This window comes from Ascaphus truei, unplaced genomic scaffold (assembly GCF_040206685.1).
Source record: "Ascaphus truei isolate aAscTru1 unplaced genomic scaffold, aAscTru1.hap1 HAP1_SCAFFOLD_934, whole genome shotgun sequence".
Lineage (NCBI taxonomy): Eukaryota > Metazoa > Chordata > Amphibia > Anura > Ascaphidae > Ascaphus > Ascaphus truei.
In genome coordinates, this window is record NW_027457273.1 from 92,077 (window position 1) to 110,975 (window position 18,899).

Below are 18,899 nucleotides of genomic sequence, written 5' to 3' on the forward strand. Positions count from 1 at the left end.
GGGGCATGTAGATCAAGAGAGGAGAAGGCCGAGTTGTCAGGTTCTAAAGCAGAACTGTAAGGATTCTGCTCGATTCGTGCCAGGTTTTCTGTCTCTCCTGCCCTTTCTGCTCACTGTGGCCATTTTGGGTTCCGGCAGCCTGCTTTATAAGGCTGCCGTTCCTGGTGGGAGTCGCCGAGCAGAGTACTGTCTGCTGCAACTCCGTCTGATCTTCGCGTTCACACATTACCCTTTCGCCTATTTGGAATCCCCGTTTCTGACCCCGGACCGTGACCCCGACCTCGCTGCCTTCCGCCTGCCCTTTGCCTGTCGCCTGCACTCCACCTCTGCCACCTGCCCTGACCTTTTGCCTGGACTCTGCACCACTGCCGCCAGCCCTGACCCCTGCCTGCTTACCGACTACGAATACTCTTACAGGACTCGAGTCGGTTATTCTGCATTCCTACCTCGGCCCTGCGGGTCGGCCTCGTGATTCGAGATGGGCACTGTCACAAGAACCAAGAGAGGTAAGGGAGGAGCATAAAGTGACATGCACCTTTATAAGAACAACTCGTCACAACCAGGTATATCACCTCCGAGGACTTACATGGGGGTTCAGGGCCAAACAAAGGTATTTTAATAGAAAACTGATGATTTTTTTTTGTCAGTGAAATCCAGACGACGTAGAAACGAAACATCTGACAGTCGGTAAATTTGCACAACATCTGAGTACCCCTTGCTACACGGAAGGGACCCCCACTTTATTAGAACATCTCACCGCCTCTGTGTGCCCCTTCCTACGGAGAGGAACCCCACCTTATTAGAACATCTCACAGCCTCCATGTGCCCCTTCCTACTGGGGGGGGGGGGGAACCCCAACTTATTAGAACATCTCACAGCCTCTGTGTGCCCCTTCCTACGGGAGGAACCCCACCTTATGAGAACACCTCGCTTACTCCATGTGCTCCTTCCTACGGGAGGAACCCCACCTTATTAGAACATCTCACCGCCTCCATGTGCCCCTTCCTACGGGAGGAACCCCACCTTATGAGAACACCTCGCTTACTCCGTGTGCCCCTTCCTACGGGAGGAACCCCACCTTATTAGAACATCTCACCGCCTCCGTGTGCCCCTTCCTACGGGAGGAACCCCACCTTATGAGAACACCTCGCTTACTCCATGTGCCCCTTCCTACTGGGGGGGGGGGACCCCACCTTATTAGAACATCTCACCGCCTCCGTGTGCCCCTTCCTACGGGAGGAACCCCACCTTATCAGAACACCTCGCTTACTCCGTGTGCCCCTTCCTACGGGAGGAACCCCACCTTATTAGAACATCTCACAGCCTCTTTGTGCCCCTTCCTACTGGGGGGGGGAACCCCAACTTATTAGAACATCTCACAGCCTCTGTGTGCCCCTTCCTACGGGAGGAACCCCACCTTATGAGAACACCTCGCTTACTCCATGTGCCCCTTCCTACTGGGGGGGGGGACCCCTTATTAGAACATCTCACCGCCTCCGTGTGCCCCTTCCTACGGGAGGAACCCCACCTTATTAGAACATCTCACAGCCTCTGTGTGCCCCTTCCTACGGGAGGAACCCCACCTTATGAGAACACCTCGCTTACTCCATGTGCTCCTTCCTACGGGAGGAACCCCACCTTATTAGAACATCTCACCGCCTCCATGTGCCCCTTCCTACGGGAGGAACCCCACCTTATGAGAACACCTCGCTTACTCCGTGTGCCCCTTCCTACGGGAGGAACCCCACCTTATTAGAACATCTCACCGCCTCCGTGTGCCCCTTCCTACGGGAGGAACCCCACCTTATGAGAACACCTCGCTTACTCCATGTGCCCCTTCCTACTGGGGGGGGGGGACCCCACCTTATTAGAACATCTCACCGCCTCCGTGTGCCCCTTCCTACGGGAGGAACCCCACCTTATCAGAACACCTCGCTTACTCCGTGTGCCCCTTCCTACGGGAGGAACCCCACCTTATTAGAACATCTCACAGCCTCTTTGTGCCCCTTCCTACTGGGGGGGGAACCCCAACTTATTAGAACATCTCACAGCCTCTGTGTGCCCCTTCCTACGGGAGGAACCCCACCTTATGAGAACACCTCGCTTACTCCATGTGCCCCTTCCTACTGGGGGGGGGGACCCCTTATTAGAACATCTCACCGCCTCCGTGTGCCCCTTCCTACGGGAGGAACCCCACCTTATTAGAACATCTCACAGCCTCTGTGTATGAGAACACCTCGCTTACTCCATGTGCTCCTTCCTACGGGAGGAGCCCCACCTTATGAGAACACCTCGCTTACTCCGTGTGCCCCTTCCTACGGGAGGAACCCCACCTTATTAGAACACCTCGCTTACTCCGTGTGCCCTTTCCTACGGGAGGAACCCCACCTTATTAGAACACCTCGCTTACTCCGTGTGCCCCTTCCTACGGGAGGAGCCCCACCTTATTAGAACACCTCGCTTACTCCGTGTGCCCCTTCCTACGGGAGGAACCCCACCTTATTAGAACACCTCGCTTACTCCGTGTGCCCCTTCCTATGGGGAGGAAGACTCCGTGCACCCCGTCTCTGGGATGTGAGCAGAAACATTTCTTATTGCTCATCACACGGTGCGATATCAGATGTCCCCTGAAAATGTCTCATGAAAGGGCCGAGCGGTGCTGCGGTTCAGAGGGGATTCATTGTCCTGGGAGAGACCCTCAGAAATAAAGGACTCCTCTTCCAATGGAAAAAATGTTTATAGATATTCTCTGGCAGGGGAGGGGTTAAGCAATGCTTTGTGGGGCACTAACAGGGGTTAAGTGATGCTCTGCAGGGCTTTGGCAGGGGAGGGGGTAAGTGATGCTCTGCAGGCTCGGGGAGGGGTTAAGTGATGCTCTGCAGGGCTCTGGCAGGGGAGGGGTTAAGCAATGCTCTACGGGGCTCTGGCAGGGGAGGGGTTAAGCAATGCTCTGTGGGGCACTAATAGGGTTTAAGTGATGCTCTGCAGGGCTCTAGCAGGGGAGGGGGTAAGTGATGCTGTGGGGCTCTGGCAGGGGAGGGGTTAAGTGATGCTCTGCAGGGCTCTGGCAGGGGATGGGTTAAGTGATGCTCTGCAGGGCTATGGCAGGGGAGGGGGTAAGTGATGCTCTGCGGGGCTCTGGCAGGGGAGGGGGTAAGTGATGCTCTGCAGGGCTCTGGCAGGGGAGGGGTTAAGTGATGCTCTGCGGGGCTCTGGCAAGGGAGGGGGTAAGTGATGCTCTGCAGGGCTCTGGCAGGAAAGGGGGTAAGTGATGCACTGCGGGGCTCTGGCAAGGCAGGGGTTAAGTGATGCTGTGGGGCTCTGGCAGGGGACGGGTTAAGTGACACGCCTATGTAACTCTCCATGATATAGGTGAGTTTGCAGACACTTGTCTGTTGTGTTACACATTGTGGTGATGCAGAGTTGTGTTGTCCCTGCACCCTGCTTGTGCTGTTGTGTTACACATTGTGGTGATGCAGAGTTGTGTTGTCCCTGCACCCTGCTTGTGCTGTTGTGTTACACATTGTGGTGATGCAGAGTTGTGTTGTCCCTGCACCCTGCTTGTCCTGTTGCAGTGCAACTTTGTGCTGCTGTTCGGACTCCGCAGTGCTGGGTGTTTCTCTGCAGCCCGGGCACATTCTGTGCTATAGTCGTGTCTGTGACACAGTCTCACCACGCCTGTCGCATCTCACACGGACCTGTATGCAGAGAGATTATCTTTGGTTACTTCTGTGTCCATACCAGAGTGAAGATTTGCATATCACCAAGAGCACCCATTGGTGAGTGGGCAGCACCCATTGGTGAGTGGGCAGCACCCATTGGTGAGTGGGCAGCACCCATGGGATGGCGCTCTACATGTACAGGAGTTTATTCTAAAAATAAGCACCTGAAAGTGTGTGAGGGCCTCCCCGCATGTTGTTCTGTAGTGTCTAGCGATGTAGGTACTGTTATACATACATGTAGCTTCTGGCGTGTCACTTGCTCTCGGGCAGGCTCTTCTCGCTGGGTTTGCTCTCCCCGTTCTGTCGCTCACTTTGTTTCTGGGACAGGCGGCTGGACATAGTGGCTGCTGTGGCCACAGCTTTCAAGCTGCGCTTCCGTTTCTGCACGTTCTGCTCGGGGTGGAGGAGGATGACGTAGACCTTGGGCACATAGAGCATTCCCAGCGAGACGGACGCACTCAGGCTCATTGACACGGTCAGGGTTGTGGTCTGGATATAAATCTGAGAGGAGGAGAAAGAGGCAGCATGAGACACCCTCTTCCACGTTGGATGTCCACCCAGAGGAAGCAGCAGGATGTCCATGAATGGAACGAGTAGATGAGACAGAAGGCCAGAGTAAAGAGCCCAACACTCTGATGATACCGTGGAACAGTGGTTTGTGGGCCTCACTGATCAGGTACAGCACAGTGCAAGAAACAAATACAAATCAAAGCATGAATGTCCTTCTCCAACCCCACCACATTGGGCTATTAAATCACAAGAGGTCAGAGGTATCTACTGACCACAGGACACTGAGTGGAACAGACAGAGATGGTATGATGTCTAGACTCAATGGAACAGCAGGTCACCTTGATAATGAGTCCAACCAATGAACGCCTGCTGGATGACACAAGGGACAAAGCGAAAAAGGCGAGTTGTGGGTACCAATGAACACAGAGGGTGAATGGAATATATAACGATGGCAGTCTTGTGATGTCCTTCACCTTCTCTGCGGACTGTGATGTGCCAAAGAAAATAGGGACAAAGGCCAGCCACACAATGCACGTCGTGTACATGGTGAAGCCGATGGGTTTGGCTTCATTGAAGTTTTCCGGCACCCCTCGTGCCTTCACCGCATACACTGTGCAGGTGACCATCAGCAGGATGGAGTACATGAGGCAGCTGACCAGTGACAGGTCCGACATGTCGCATTTGAGAACCCCCTGGGCCATCTCCGGATTGGGTGTGCGCTGTTCCTCATAGTCAATGACACTGTGCGGGGGCAGCACGGCCAGCCAGACCGTGGTACCCATCAGCTGCACACAGATGAGACTGAAGGTGATGGCCAGCTGGGAAGCAGGACTGATGAAACGGGGAGGGGACACAGAGCGCTTGCCCTGTTCGAAGATGCGGTAGATGCGATTGGTCTTAGTCAGCAGGGCGGCGTAGGAGATGCACATCCCTTGCCCCAGGAACAGCCTGCGAAGGGCACACACGACCACGCCCGGCTCTGCCATCATCAGGAAGGTGATCGCATACATCAAGAAGATACCTGTGAGCAGCACATAGCTCAGCTCTCGCCCCGACGCCCGCACAATGGGAGTGTCGTTAAAACGCATCAGTGTGCCCACCACAAAGAGGGTGCTAAGGATGCCCAAGATGGCCGAGAAGAGAGGTAGGATGGCCCAGGGAGAGTGCCACTCCAGCTTGACAATAGGCGTGGGACGGCAGGCAGTGCGGTTTAAGTTGGGCCTCATGTCAAAGGGACAAGCCTGGCAGTTTAAATCGTCCAGCTGGAATTGGTATCCATCACACAGCTCACAGTGCCAGCAACAGGACACTCCCTTCACCATCTTCTTCCGCTCGCCGGGCTGGCAGGGGAGGCTGCAGACAGATGATGGGATGTCCGGCTGGCCGCCTGACCACTGCATCTCCTCAATCTGAATGAGAAAGAAGCAGAGAGCAAACATGTATCAGAAACAATGAGTCTAAAGCAAAGGTTAATAGGACTATTGCCCATTACTGGGTGTGGGGGGGGGGGTGGGGGAGTACGCTTGTTGGGGGTAAGAGGGGGGGGGTGAAGGGGGTCCTTGCCCCAGAGAGTGTTGTTAGGCCCCCAGGGGGTCGGGAGGGGTTAACCCTTTCATTACCTTAATGGTTAGCCACTGGGTAAGTAATTTATTTTAATATTATACGGTACATGGATTCTTTTTTGTATCCATCCGGTCTGCCCTGCCCCTTGATGATGCAGCTGACTGAAAATGGTCCAATAGTATCCTCCCTCGTAACGTAGATAACCGAATATGGGTATCTACGTCATCAAGGGGCAGGACAGTCCTGACTGACAACTGCTCACTTTGTGAGCTGCTCGGGGGGACACAGAGAGAGAGACTGCTTCTCACCTTGTGAGCTGCTCGGGGGGACATGGGGAGAGACTGCTTCTCACCTTGTGAGCTGCTCGGGGGGACACAGAGAGAGACTGCTTCTCACCTTGTGAGCTGCTCTGGGGGACACAGAGAGAGAGACTGCTTCTCACCTTGTGAGCTGCTCTGGGGGACACAGAGAGAGAGACTGCTTCTCACCTTGTGAGCTGCTCGGGGGGACACAGAGAGAGACTGCTTCTCACCTTGTGAGCTGCTCGGGGGGACATGGGGAGAGAGACTGCTTCTCACCTTGTGAGCTGCTCGGGGGGACACAGAGAGAGACTGCTTCTCACCTTGTGAGCTCCTCGGGGGGACATGGGGAGAGACTGCTTCTCACCTTGTGAGCTGCTCGGGGGGACACAGAGAGAGGCTGCTTCTCACCTTGTGAGCTGCTCGGGGGGACATGGGGAGAGAGACTGCTTCTCACCTTGTGAGCTGCTCGGGGGGACACAGAGAGACTGCTTCTCACCTTGTGAGCTGCTCGGGAGGACATGGGGAGAGAGACTGCTTCTCACCTTGTGAGCTGCTCGGGAGACATGGGGAGAGAGACTGCTTCTCACCTTGTGTGCTGCTTGGGGGGACACAGAGAGAGACTGCTTCTCACATTGTTAGCTGTTCAGGGAGACATGGTGAGAGACTGCTTCTCACCTTGTGAGCTGCTCGGGGGGACATGGGGAGAGACTGCTTCTCACCTTGTGAGCTGCTCGGGGGGACATGGGGAGAGACTGCTTCTCACCTTGTGAGCTGCTCGGGGGGACATGGGGAGAGACTGCTTCTCACCTTGTGAGCTGCTCGGGGAGACATGGGGAGAGAGACTGCTTCTCACCTTGTGAGCTGCTCAGAGAGAGACTGCTTCTCACTTTGTGAGCTGCTCAGAGAGAGACTGCTTCTCACTTTGTGAGCTGCTCAGAGAGAGAGACTGCTAATCACCTTGTGAGCTGCTCGGGTGACATGGGGAGAGAGAGAGAGAGACTGCTTCTCACCTTGTGAGCTACTCGGGGAGAGAGAGACTGCTTCTCACCTTGTGAGCTGCTCGTGGGGACATGGGGAGAGAGAGAGAGAGACTGCTTCTCACCTTGTGAGCTACTCGGGGAGAGAGAGAGAGACTGCTTCTCACTTTGTGAGCTGCTCAGAGAGAGAGACTGCTAATCACCTTGTGAGCTGCTCGGGTGACATGGGGAGAGAGAGAGAGAGAGAGAGACTTCTTCTCACCTTGTGAGCTACTCGGGGAGAGAGAGAGAGACTGATTCTCACCTTGTGAGCTGCTCAGGGGGACATGGGGAGAGAGAGAGACTGCTTCTCACCTTGTGAGCTGCTCGGGGGGACACAGAGAGAGACTGCTTCTCACCTTGTGAGCTGCTCAGGGAGACATGGGGAGAGACTGTTTCTCACCTTGTGAGCTGCTCGGGGGGACATGGGGAGAGAGACTGCTTCTCACCTTGTGAGCTGCTCGGGGAGACATGGGGAGAGACTGCTTCTCACCTTGTGAGCTGCTCGGGGGGACATGGGGAGAGACTGCTTCTCACCTTGTGAGCTGCTCGGGGGGACACAGAGAGAGACTGCTTCTCACCTTGTGAGCTACTCAGGGAGACATGGGGAGAGAGGGAGACTGCTTCTCACCTTTTGAGCTACTCAGGGAGACACGGGGAGAGAGAGAGCTTGCTTCTCACCTTGTGAGCTGCTCAGAGAGAGACTGCTTCTCACTTTGTGAGCTGCTCAGAGAGAGAGACTGCTAATCACCTTGTGAACTGCTCGGGTGACATGGGGAGAGAGAGAGACTGCTTCTCACCTTGTGAGCTGCTCGGGTGACATGGGGAGAGAGAGAGACTGCTTCTCACCTTGTGAGCTGCTCGGGGGGACATGGGGAGAGAGAGAGAGACTGCTTCTCACCTTGTGAGCTGCTCGGGGGGACATGGGGAGAGAGACTGCTAATCACATTGTGAGCTGCTCGGGGGGACATGGGGAGAGAGAGAGAGAGACTGCTTCTCACATTGTGAGCTGCTCGGGGGGACATGGGGAGAGAGAGAGAGAGAGACTGCTTCTCACATTGTGAGCTGCTCGGGGGGACATGGGGAGAGAGAGACTGGTTCAAACATTGTGAGCTGCTCGGGGGGACATGGGGAGAGAGAGAGAGACTGCTTCTCACATTGTGAGCTGCTCGGGGGGACATGGGGAGAGAGAGAGACTGCTTCTCACATTGTGAGCTGCTCGGGGGGACATGGGGAGAGAGAGAGACTGCTTCTCACATTGTGAGCTGCTCGGGGGGACATGGGGAGAGAGACTGCTTCTCACCTTGTGAGCTGCTCGGGGGGACATGGGGAGAGAGAGAGAGAGACTGCTAATCACCTTGTGAGCTGCTCGGGGGGACATGGGGAGAGAGAGACTGCTTCTCACCTTGTGAGCTGCTCGGGGGGACACAGAGAGAGAGACTGCTTCTCACATTGTGAGCTGCTCGGGGGGACACAGAGAGAGAGACTGCTTCTCACATTGTGAGCTGCTCGGGGGGACATGGGGAGAGAGAGAGACTGCTTCTCACCTTGTGAGCTGCTCGGGGGGACATGGGGAGAGAGACTGCTTCTCACATTGTGAGCTGCTCGGGGGGACATGGGGAGAGAGAGAGAGAGAGACTGCTTCTCACCTTGTGAGCTGCTCGGGGGGACATGGGGAGAGAGACTGCTTCTCACATTGTGAGCTGCTCGGGGGGACATGGGGAAAGAGACTGCTTCTCACCTTGTGAGCTGCTCGGGGGGATATGGGGAGAGAGAGAGAGAGACTGCTTCTCACCTTGTGAGCTGCTCGGGGGGACATGGGGAGAGAGAGACTGCTTCTCACATTGTGAGCTGCTCGGGGGGACATGGGGAGAGAGACTGCTTCTCACCTTGTGAGCTGCTCGGGGGGATATGGGGAGAGAGAGAGAGAGACTGCTTCTCACCTTGTGAGCTGCTCGGGGGGACATGGGGAGAGAGAGAGACTGCTTCTCACATTGTGAGCTGCTCGGGGGGACATGGGGAGAGAGACTGCTTCTCACCTTGTGAGCTGCTCGGGGGGACATGGGGAGAGAGAGAGAGAGACTGCTAATCACCTTGTGAGCTGCTCGGGGGGACATGGGGAGAGAGAGACTGCTTCTCACCTTGTGAGCTGCTCGGGGGGACACAGAGAGAGAGACTGCTTCTCACATTGTGAGCTGCTCGGGGGGACACAGAGAGAGAGACTGCTTCTCACATTGTGAGCTGCTCGGGGGGACATGGGGAGAGAGAGAGACTGCTTCTCACCTTGTGAGCTGCTCGGGGGGACATGGGGAGAGAGACTGCTTCTCACATTGTGAGCTGCTCGGGGGGACATGGGGAGAGAGAGAGAGAGAGAGAGAGACTGCTTCTCACCTTGTGAGCTGCTCGGGGGGACATGGGGAGAGAGACTGCTTCTCACATTGTGAGCTGCTCGGGGGGACATGGGGAGAGAGACTGCTTCTCACCTTGTGAGCTGCTCGGGGGGATATGGGGAGAGAGAGAGAGAGACTGCTTCTCACCTTGTGAGCTGCTCGGGGGGACATGGGGAGAGAGAGACTGCTTCTCACCTTGTGAGCTGCTCGGGGGGATATGGGGAGAGAGAGAGAGAGACTGCTTCTCACCTTGTGAGCTGCTCGGGGGGACATGGGGAGAGAGAGACTGCTTCTCACCTTGTGAGCTGCTCGGGGGGATATGGGGAGAGAGAGAGAGAGACTGCTTCTCACATTGTGAGCTGCTCGGGGGGACATGGGGAGAGAGACTGCTTCTCACCTTGTGAGCTGCTCGGGGGGATATGGGGAGAGAGAGAGAGAGACTGCTTCTCACATTGTGAGCTGCTCGGGGGGACATGGGGAGAGAGACTGCTTCTCACATTGTGAGCTGCTCGGGGGGACATGGGGAGAGAGACTGCTTCTCACCTTGTGAGCTGCTCGGGGGGATATGGGGAGAGAGAGAGAGAGACTGCTTCTCACCTTGTGAGCTGCTCGGGGGGACATGGGGAGAGAGAGACTGCTTCTCACATTGTGAGCTGCTCGGGGGGACATGGGGAGAGAGAGAGACTGCTTCTCACATTGTGAGCTTCTCGGGGGGACATGGGGAGAGAGAGAGAGAGACTGCTTCTCACCTTGTGAGCTGCTCGGGCGGACATGGGGAGAGAGAGAGACTGCTTCTCACATTGTGAGCTGCTCGGGGGGACATGGGGAGAGAGAGAGACTGCTTCTCTCTGCGCAGCTCTATCAGATTGAGGGCAGGTCTGTAGAATTAGCGCTGCTGCGGGGACCCGTTTGATGCATGGCCCCCGCAGGGTTAATCCTACCGTGCCACATCACTGCCACCCACGATCGTGGCACCGAAAACATCTGTAAGGCGAAGGAAGGCCCTGCCCCGAGGAGCTTACAGTCTCCATGATGGGAGGATTACAGACACAGCAGGACAGGGGGGTCACGCGCACCTGCAGTCAGCAGGACAGGGGAGTCACGCGCACCTGCAGTCAGCAGGACAGGAGGGTCACGCGCACCTGCAGTCAGCAGGACAGGGGGGTCACGCGCACCTGCAGTCAGCAGGACAGGGGGATCACGCGCACCTGCAGTCAGCAGGACAGGGGAGTCACGCGCACCTGCAGTCAGCAGGACAGGGGGGTCACGCGCACCTGCAGTCAGCAGGACAGGGGGGTCACGCGCACCTGCAGTCAGCAGGACAGGGGGATCACGCGCACCTGCAGTCAGCAGGACAGGGGAGTCACGCGCACCTGCAGTCAGCAGGACAGGGGGGTCACGCGCACCTGCAGTCAGCAGGACAGGGGGGTCACGCGCACCTGCAGTCAGCAGGACAGGGGGATCACGCGCACCTGCAGTCAGCAGGACAGGGGAGTCACGCGCACCTGCAGTCAGCAGGACAGGGGGGTCACGCGCACCTGCAGTCAGCTGGAGAGGGGTAAATCATTTAATGAGAGGCTTCTTTTGGTGAATTTTCAGCTGGGCTTTAATGTGGAAAGTAAAGGTGCTGAATGAATACTGAGTGTAAGAGCGTCCCATAGGGAGGGAGAGGTTAGTAAGGAACGTTTACCACGGGAAGGGGCAGAGACCCCTGGGGGAAGCGTAAGAGGCGGGGAGGCGACTGGGGATTTCTTACGTTGATGCGCAGATACTCTGTCCACTGCCCAATCATTCGGTAGGAGGGGGCGGATTCATTGGTCATCTGATACTGAAATATATCATAGCGCCCGGGGGCATCTCCGTTCTCATTAAACATAACGGGGGTCCCAGCACTTCCTGCGGAATAAAGGAGCAGCGGGTAAGGAGGAGACGGGAGCAGGCATGGCACCCCTCGGAGATCGGGGAACTGCAGAGCAGGCTCAGGGCCCAGCACAGCTGTGTAATACAATAAGGAAGTTGGTATATAGGGAATAGCACTGTGGATATTCTGAACACATGATACATAAAGCTTGGCCCCCTGCAGACGCACTTACCAGAACTCCCTCCTACTGTCTCTGTACGTTCTCCCTACCTACCAATTAGACTGTAAGCTCCTCGGGGCAGGGACTCCTCTTCCTTAATGTTACTTTTACAGTATGTCTGAAGCACTTATTCCCATGCTCTGTTATTTATATTATCTGTTATTTATATTATCTGTTATTTATTGGATTACCACATGTATTACTGCTGTGAAGCGCTATGTACATTAATGGCGCTATATAAATAAAGGCATACAATACAATACAATGTTGATGGTAGGTCCCAGTTGTAGGTCTGAGATGGGTGTGCTCCCTCAGTTCCTACATGCACACTAGTACCGAGTTTGTTGGGGAGTAGCGCGTTAGAAAGAAGTCTGTATAAGTAATAGATTGAATGGCGAGTGTGCCGTTACAAATATAGAGATGTATAATATAGTGTGTGCTTATTACATCTCCTATCCAAAGTCTCATCTCAGGTAGGACGCGTTCTTAGCCGATTCATGGTGAGCTCCGCCAGGTGCAGCTGGCATTCTCTGATCATGCACTGGCGTCTTAAACCAACTCACTTGCAGTAAAACACCTTCCCCCGGGGAAGTTTAACTTCAATCTATCTGGTTTGACCATTCAAAAAGTAATGACTACTTAATTCCTCACTTATTCCACAATTTATAGTAGATGAGAACAACTGAAATGCAAGAGCAGGTCACGAAATGAGTCAAGTCTTCTTGTCCCCCTTTGAAAAGACTGGGTATGTGGCAGCGGGCGGCTGTTCTCACCATTGAAGTTGACCCTTCGGATATACTGCAGGAGCAGCCGTCCATCCATGGGGTCCATCCTATCACAGACCCCGATGTTCCCAGGGCACAGCTCAGTGTGCATGTTGTGCAGGGCGTGAGCCATGGCATATACCGCGTCAATCACAAACTGCACTTTCCCCTCCTGCTCGTATGGCGAGTGCTTACTTATCCGCTCCTCCCCTGCAGGGACAGAGGGGTTAACTGACACAGAAGTGCCCACCACACGTACACATACACCTTCAGTGGGTACAACCACTGACCATTATCAGAGATCAATAACAGGGTAAGATTTCTAGGAAAACATATTAATTGTGAATGTACATCACTCCTCTTCCCCTCCGTGACCGCCCTGTGTCCCCCTGTGTATCACTCCTCTTCCCCTCCGTGACTGCCCTGTGTCCCCCTGTGTATCACTCCTCTTCCCCTCCGTGACCGCCCTGTGTCCCCCTGTGTATCACTCCTCTTCCCCTCCGTGACCGCCCTGTGTCCCCCTGTGTATCACTCCTCTTCCCCTCCGTGACCGCCCTGTGTCCCCCTGTGTATCACTCCTCTTCCCCTCCGTGACTGCCCTGTGTCCCCTGTGTATCACTCCTCTTTCCCTCCGTGACCGCCCTGTGTCCCCCTGTGTATCACTCCTCTTTCCCCTCCGTGACTGCCCTGTGTCCCCTGTGTATCACTCCTCTTCCCCTCCGTGACTGCCCTGTGTCCCCTGTGTATCACTCCTCTTCCCCTCCGTGACCGCCCTGTGTCCCCTGTGTATCACTCCTCTTCCCCTCCGTGACCGCCCTGTGTCCCCTGTGTATCACTCCTCTTCCCCTCCGTGACCGCCCTGTGTCCCCCTGTGTATCACTCCTCTTCCCCTCCGTGACCGCCCTGTGTCCCCCTGTGTATCACTCCTCTTCCCCTCCGTGACCGCCCTGTGTCCCCCTGTGTATCACTCCTCTTCCCCTCCGTGACCGCCCTGTCCCCCCCTGTGTATCACTCCTCTTTCCCTCCGTGACCGCCCTGTGTCCCCCTGTGTATCACTCCTCTTCCCCTCCGTGACTGCCCTGTGTCCCCCTGTGTATCACTCCTCTTTCCCTCCGTGACTGCCCTGTGTCCCCCTGTGTATCACTCCTCTTTCCCTCCGTGACCGCCCTGTGTCCCCCTGTGTATCACTCCTCTTCCCCTCCGTGACTGCCCTGTGTCCCCCTGTGTATCACTCCTCTTTCCCTCCGTGACCGCCCTGTGTCCCCCTGTGTATCACTCCTCTTTCCCTCCGTGACCGCCCTGTGTCCCCCTGTGTATCACTCCTCTTTCCCTCCGTGACCGCCCTGTGTCCCCCTGTGTATCACTCCTCTTTCCCTCCGTGACTGCCCTGTGTATCACTCCTCTTTCCCTCTGTGACCGCCCTGTGTCCCCTGTGTATCACTCCTCTTCCCCTCCATGACTGCCCTGTGTCCCCCTGTGTATCACTCCTCTTTACCTCCGTGACCGCCCTGTGTCCCCCTGTGTATCACTCCTCTTCCCCTCCATGACTGCCCTGTGTCCCCCTGTGTATCACTCCTCTTTCCCTCCGTGACCGCCCTGTGTCCCCCTGTGTATCACTCCTCTTCCCCTCCGTGACTGCCCTGTGTCCCCCTGTGTATCACTCCTCTTTCCCTCCGTGACTGCCCTGTGTCCCCTGTGTATCACTCCTCTTCCCCTCCATGACTGCCCTGTGTCCCCCTGTGTATCACTCCTCTTTACCTCCGTGACCGCCCTGTGTCCCCCTGTGTATCACTCCTCTTCCCCTCCATGACTGCCCTGTGTCCCCCTGTGTATCACTCCTCTTCCCCTCCGTGACCGCCCTGTGTCCCCCTGTGTATCACTCCTCTTCCCCTCCGTGACTGCCCTGTGTCCCCCTGTGTATCACTCCTCTTCCCCTCTGTGACCGCCCTGTGTCCCCCTGTGTATCACTCCTCTTCCCCTCCGTGACTGCCCTGTGTCCCCCTGTGTATCACTCCTCTTTCCCTCCGTGACCGCCCTGTGTCCCCCTGTGTATCACTCCTCTTCCCCTCCGTGACTGCCCTGTGTCCCCCTTGTGTATCACTCCTCTTCCCCTCCGTGACCGCCCTGTGTCCCCCTGTGTATCACTCCTCTTTCCCTCCGTGACCGCCCTGTGTCCCCCTGTGTATCACTCCTCTTCCCCTCCGTGACTGCCCTGTGTCCCCCTGTGTATCACTCCTCTTTCCCCTCCGTGACCGCCCTGTGTCCCCCTGTGTATCACTCCTCTTCCCCTCCGTGACTGCCCTGTGTCCCCCTGTGTATCACTCCTCTTTCCCTCCGTGACCGCCCTGTGTCCCCCTGTGTATCACTCCTCTTCCCCTCCGTGACTGCCCTGTGTCCCCCTGTGTATCACTCCTCTTTCCCTCCGTGACCGCCCTGTGTCCCCTTGTGTATCACTCCTCTTCCCCTCCGTGACTGCCCTGTGTCCCCCTGTGTATCACTCCTCTTCCCCTCCGTGACCGCCCTGTGTCCCCCTGTGTATCACTCCTCTTTCCCTCCATGACTGCCCTGTGTCCCCTGTGTATCACTCCTCTTCCCCTCCGTGACTGCCCTGTGTCCCCTTGTGTATCACTCCTCTTTCCCCTCCGTGACGCCCTGTGTCCCTCTGTGTATCACTCCTCTTCCCCTCCGTGACTGCCCTGTGTCCCCCTGTGTATCACTCCTCTTTCCCTCCGTGACCGCCCTGTGTCCCCCTGTGTATCACTCCTCTTTCCCTCTGTGACCGCCCTGTGTCCCCCTGTGTATCACTCCTCTTTCCCCTCCGTGACGCCCTGTGTCCCCCTGTGTATCACTCCTCTTCCCCTCCGTGACCGCCCTGTGTCCCCCTGTGTATCACTCCTCTTCCCCTCCGTGACCGCCCTGTGTCCCCCTGTGTATCACTCCTCTTCCCCTCCGTGACCGCCCTGTGTCCCCCTGTGTATCACTCCTCTTTCCCTCCGTGACCGCCCTGTGTCCCCCTGTGTATCACTCCTCTTCCCCTCCGTGACTGCCCTGTGTCCCCCTGTGTATCACTCCTCTTTCCCTCCGTGACCGCCCTGTGTCCCCCTGTGTATCACTCCTCTTTCCCTCCGTGACCGCCCTGTGTCCCCCTGTGTATCACTCCTCTTCCCCTCCGTGACTGCCCTGTGTCCCCCTGTGTATCACTCCTCTTCCCCTCCGTGACCGCCCTGTGTCCCCCTGTGTATCACTCCTCTTTCCCTCCGTGACCGCCCTGTGTCCCCCTGTGTATCACTCCTCTTTCCCTCTGTGACCGCCCTGTGTCCCCTGTGTATCACTCCTCTTCCCCTCCATGACTGCCCTGTGTCCCCCTGTGTATCACTCCTCTTTACCTCCGTGACCGCCCTGTGTCCCCCTGTGTATCACTCCTCTTCCCCTCCATGACTGCCCTGTGTCCCCCTGTGTATCACTCCTCTTTCCCTCCGTGACCGCCCTGTGTCCCCCTGTGTATCACTCCTCTTCCCCTCCGTGACCGCCCTGTGTCCCCTGTGTATCACTCCTCTTCCCCTCCGTGACCGCCCTGTGTCCCCCTGTGTATCACTCCTCTTCCCCTCCGTGACTGCCCTGTGTCCCCCTGTGTATCACTCCTCTTCCCCTCTGTGACCACCCTGTGTCCCCCTGTGTATCACTCCTCTTCCCCTCCGTGACCGCCCTGTGTCCCCCTGTGTATCACTCCTCTTCCCCTCCGTGACCGCCCTGAGTCCCCCTGTGTATCACTCCTCTTTCCCTCCGTGACCGCCCTGTGTCCCCCTGTGTATCACTCCTCTTCCCCTCCGTGACTGCCCTGTGTCCCCCTGTGTATCACTCCTCTTTCCCTCTGTGACCGCCCTATGTCCCCTTGTGTATCACTCCTCTTCCCCTCCGTGACCGCCCTGTGTCCCCCTGTGTATCACTCCTCTTCCCCTCCGTGACCGCCCCGTGTCCCCCTGTGTATCACTCCTGTTTCCCTCCGTGACTGCCCTGTGTCCCCCTGGTTATCACTCCTCTTTACCTCCGTGACCGCCCTGTGTCCCCCTGTGTATCACTCCTCTTCCCCTCCGTGACCGCCCTGTGTCCCCCTGTGTATCACTCCTCTTCCCCTCCGTGACCGCCCTGTGTCCCCCTGTGTATCACTCCTCTTTCCCTCCGTGACCGCCCTGTGTCCCCCTGTGTATCACTCCTCTTCCCCTCCGTGACCGCCCTGTGTCCCCCTGTGTATCACTCCTCTTTCCCTCCGTGACCGCCCTGTGTCCCCCTGTGTATCACTCCTCTTCCCCTCCGTGACTGCCCTGTGTATCACTCCTCTTCCCCTCCGTGACTGCCCTGTGTATCACTCCTCTTCCCCTCCATGACTGCCCTGTGTCCCCTTGTGTATCACTCCTCTTTCCCTCTGTGACCGCCCTATGTCCCCTTGTGTATCACTCCTCTTCCCCTCCGTGACCGCCCTGTGTCCCCTTGTGTATCACTCCTCTTCCCCTCCGTGACCGCCCTGTGTCCCCTTGTGTATCACTCCTCTTCCCCTCCGTGACCGCCCTGTGTCCCCTGTGTATCACTCCTCTTCCCCTCCGTGACTGCCCTGTGTATCACTCCTCTTCCCCTCCGTGACCGCCCTGTGTCCCCTGTGTATCACTCCTCTTCCCCTCCGTGACCGCCCCGTGTCCCCCTGTGTATCACTCCTCTTCCCCTCCGTGACTGCCCTGTGTATCACTCCTCTTCCCCTCCGTGACCGCCCTGTGTATCACTCCTCTTCCCCTCCGTGACCGCCCTGTGTCCCCTGTGTATCACTCCTCTTCCCCTCCGTGACCGCCCCGTGTCCCCCTGTGTTGTCACTTTACCGGTACACTTGCGTCTGGCCTCCTCTGGTTGGGCTCCAGTTCGGGTGAGTTTACATTTAAAGTCATCTTCCCAAAATTCGGCAAACCAGATGTTGCGCCGGTTGTTCTCCAAAGTCCGGCTGGTAAAATACTGGTCGAACCCTATAAAGAATGAGAATTGAATGATCCCAAGGACAGGGCGATCTCACTATGCGAGAGGCTCGGGGTGAGGGGCTGTACAGGTTTGTTACCATCGATGGACGCCCTCTTGGGCAGGATGGTCACAGCTCCCTCTGCCACCTCCTCCAGCCTCAGAACAGGCGACGTCTTGGAACCCCAGCTGTCTGACCCCACCCACAAGAAGTGACCCGTCTGATTGGCTTGCTGGGCTGCCTCCAGAACACGCCTACCAGCAGAGAGAAGAAATGGAGTGCAAGCATTCAAGACCACTCCGGTCCCTTCAAAGAGTGTGAGGGAATCAACTGATAAACAGATCAGATGAGAGGAGAATGTCATGGACAAAATGACAGCAGGAACCTGTGTATGATGGGCCGGATTAATTAGGGATATGGTGCACGTGTCAAAGTATTTACTTCCCAGTCATCTCCGACCTTGGAAAAATCCAAAGTGTGAAAGCAAAAGAGCTCACGATGTGGACAAGGGTGGCAGACAGGGACGCAGTGCTGGGGTGTTACAGGGATAGACTATAGATCAAGAGGTTCAGGGGTCTGAGAGGGGATGAGAAATTAGGAGAAGAGGAGGAAGGTGATAACTCTGGGGACGTAGAGGAAGGAGAAATTCAATGTCAGGAGGTGGAGAGAGGCTGGCGGTGTGGTTGTAGAGATAGTCCGGAGTGACAGGTGATGTGGAGGGAGATGGGGGTATGCATATGAAGTGGCAGTAGGTTTCACATCATGCCCCCTCACTTTATGTCATCCTCGTTGGCGAAGATGATGATGCCACGAGCGTTGGGCGTCTCGAGCAGCCTCCGGATAACCTTGTCAAACTCCCCTGGACGTGGCTCTCGCGGTATCTTGATAGACTGGGCGATACATACGCCCCCTGCAGGACATGAGGGGCATGCTTACTGCACATGGATTAAAATGAGTCTGAATACTGAGGCAGTGCCCTCTGGGATTAAATATTTATAGCAACAACTGGATGGGTTTCTGGGCCAGAACACCTCCGTCAGCACACGCGGGCGGCAGAAGTACAGCATAAGATAAGAGATGGGATCAATGAAGAGGGGAGTCTTAAAGGATAAAAGAATATCCCTGTAATGAATACAGTTTAATGAGAAGCCCGGGGATAAAAAGCAGCGCAGGTTTATGCAGAGCAGAGAAGCAGCTTTTAGGGGCTGTTTTAGCAATCGGAAGGAGGGATAGTGAGGGGGAAAGGGTGGCGCTGTGAGGGGGAAAGGGTGGCGCTGTGAGGGGGAAAGGGTGGCGCTGTGAGGGGGAAAGGGTGGCGCTGTGAGGGGGAAAGGGTGGCGCTGTGAGGGGGAAAGGGTGGCGCTGTGTTCCCCACTGTGAGGGTGAAAGGGTGGCGCTGTGAGGGGGAAAGGGTGGCGCTGTGAGGGGGAAAGGGTGGCGCTGTGAGGGGGAAAGGGAGGCGCTGTGTTCCCCGCTGTGAGGATGAAAGGGTGGCGCTGTGTTCCCCGCTGTGAGGATGAAAGGGTGGCGCTGTGTTCCCTGCTGTGAGGGG

General features: G+C 56.5%; 1 protein-coding gene across 1 annotated transcript in view; it reads right to left on the reverse strand.

The window, feature by feature from the left end:
* Positions 1 to 87: 87 nt before the first annotated feature.
* The window catches only part of LOC142486528 (metabotropic glutamate receptor 6-like), a 53,089-nt gene continuing 34,277 nt past the window's right edge, over positions 88 to 18,899 (reverse strand). The window contains 9 exon segments of the mRNA XM_075585108.1: positions 88 to 2,197; positions 2,279 to 3,698; positions 3,958 to 4,223; positions 4,706 to 5,641; positions 11,260 to 11,399; positions 12,358 to 12,558; positions 17,217 to 17,357; positions 17,447 to 17,601; positions 18,122 to 18,257. Of these exon segments, the coding sequence (XP_075441223.1) occupies positions 3,975 to 4,223; positions 4,706 to 5,641; positions 11,260 to 11,399; positions 12,358 to 12,558; positions 17,217 to 17,357; positions 17,447 to 17,601; positions 18,122 to 18,257 (1,958 nt within the window). The 3' untranslated portion in view covers positions 88 to 2,197; positions 2,279 to 3,698; positions 3,958 to 3,974.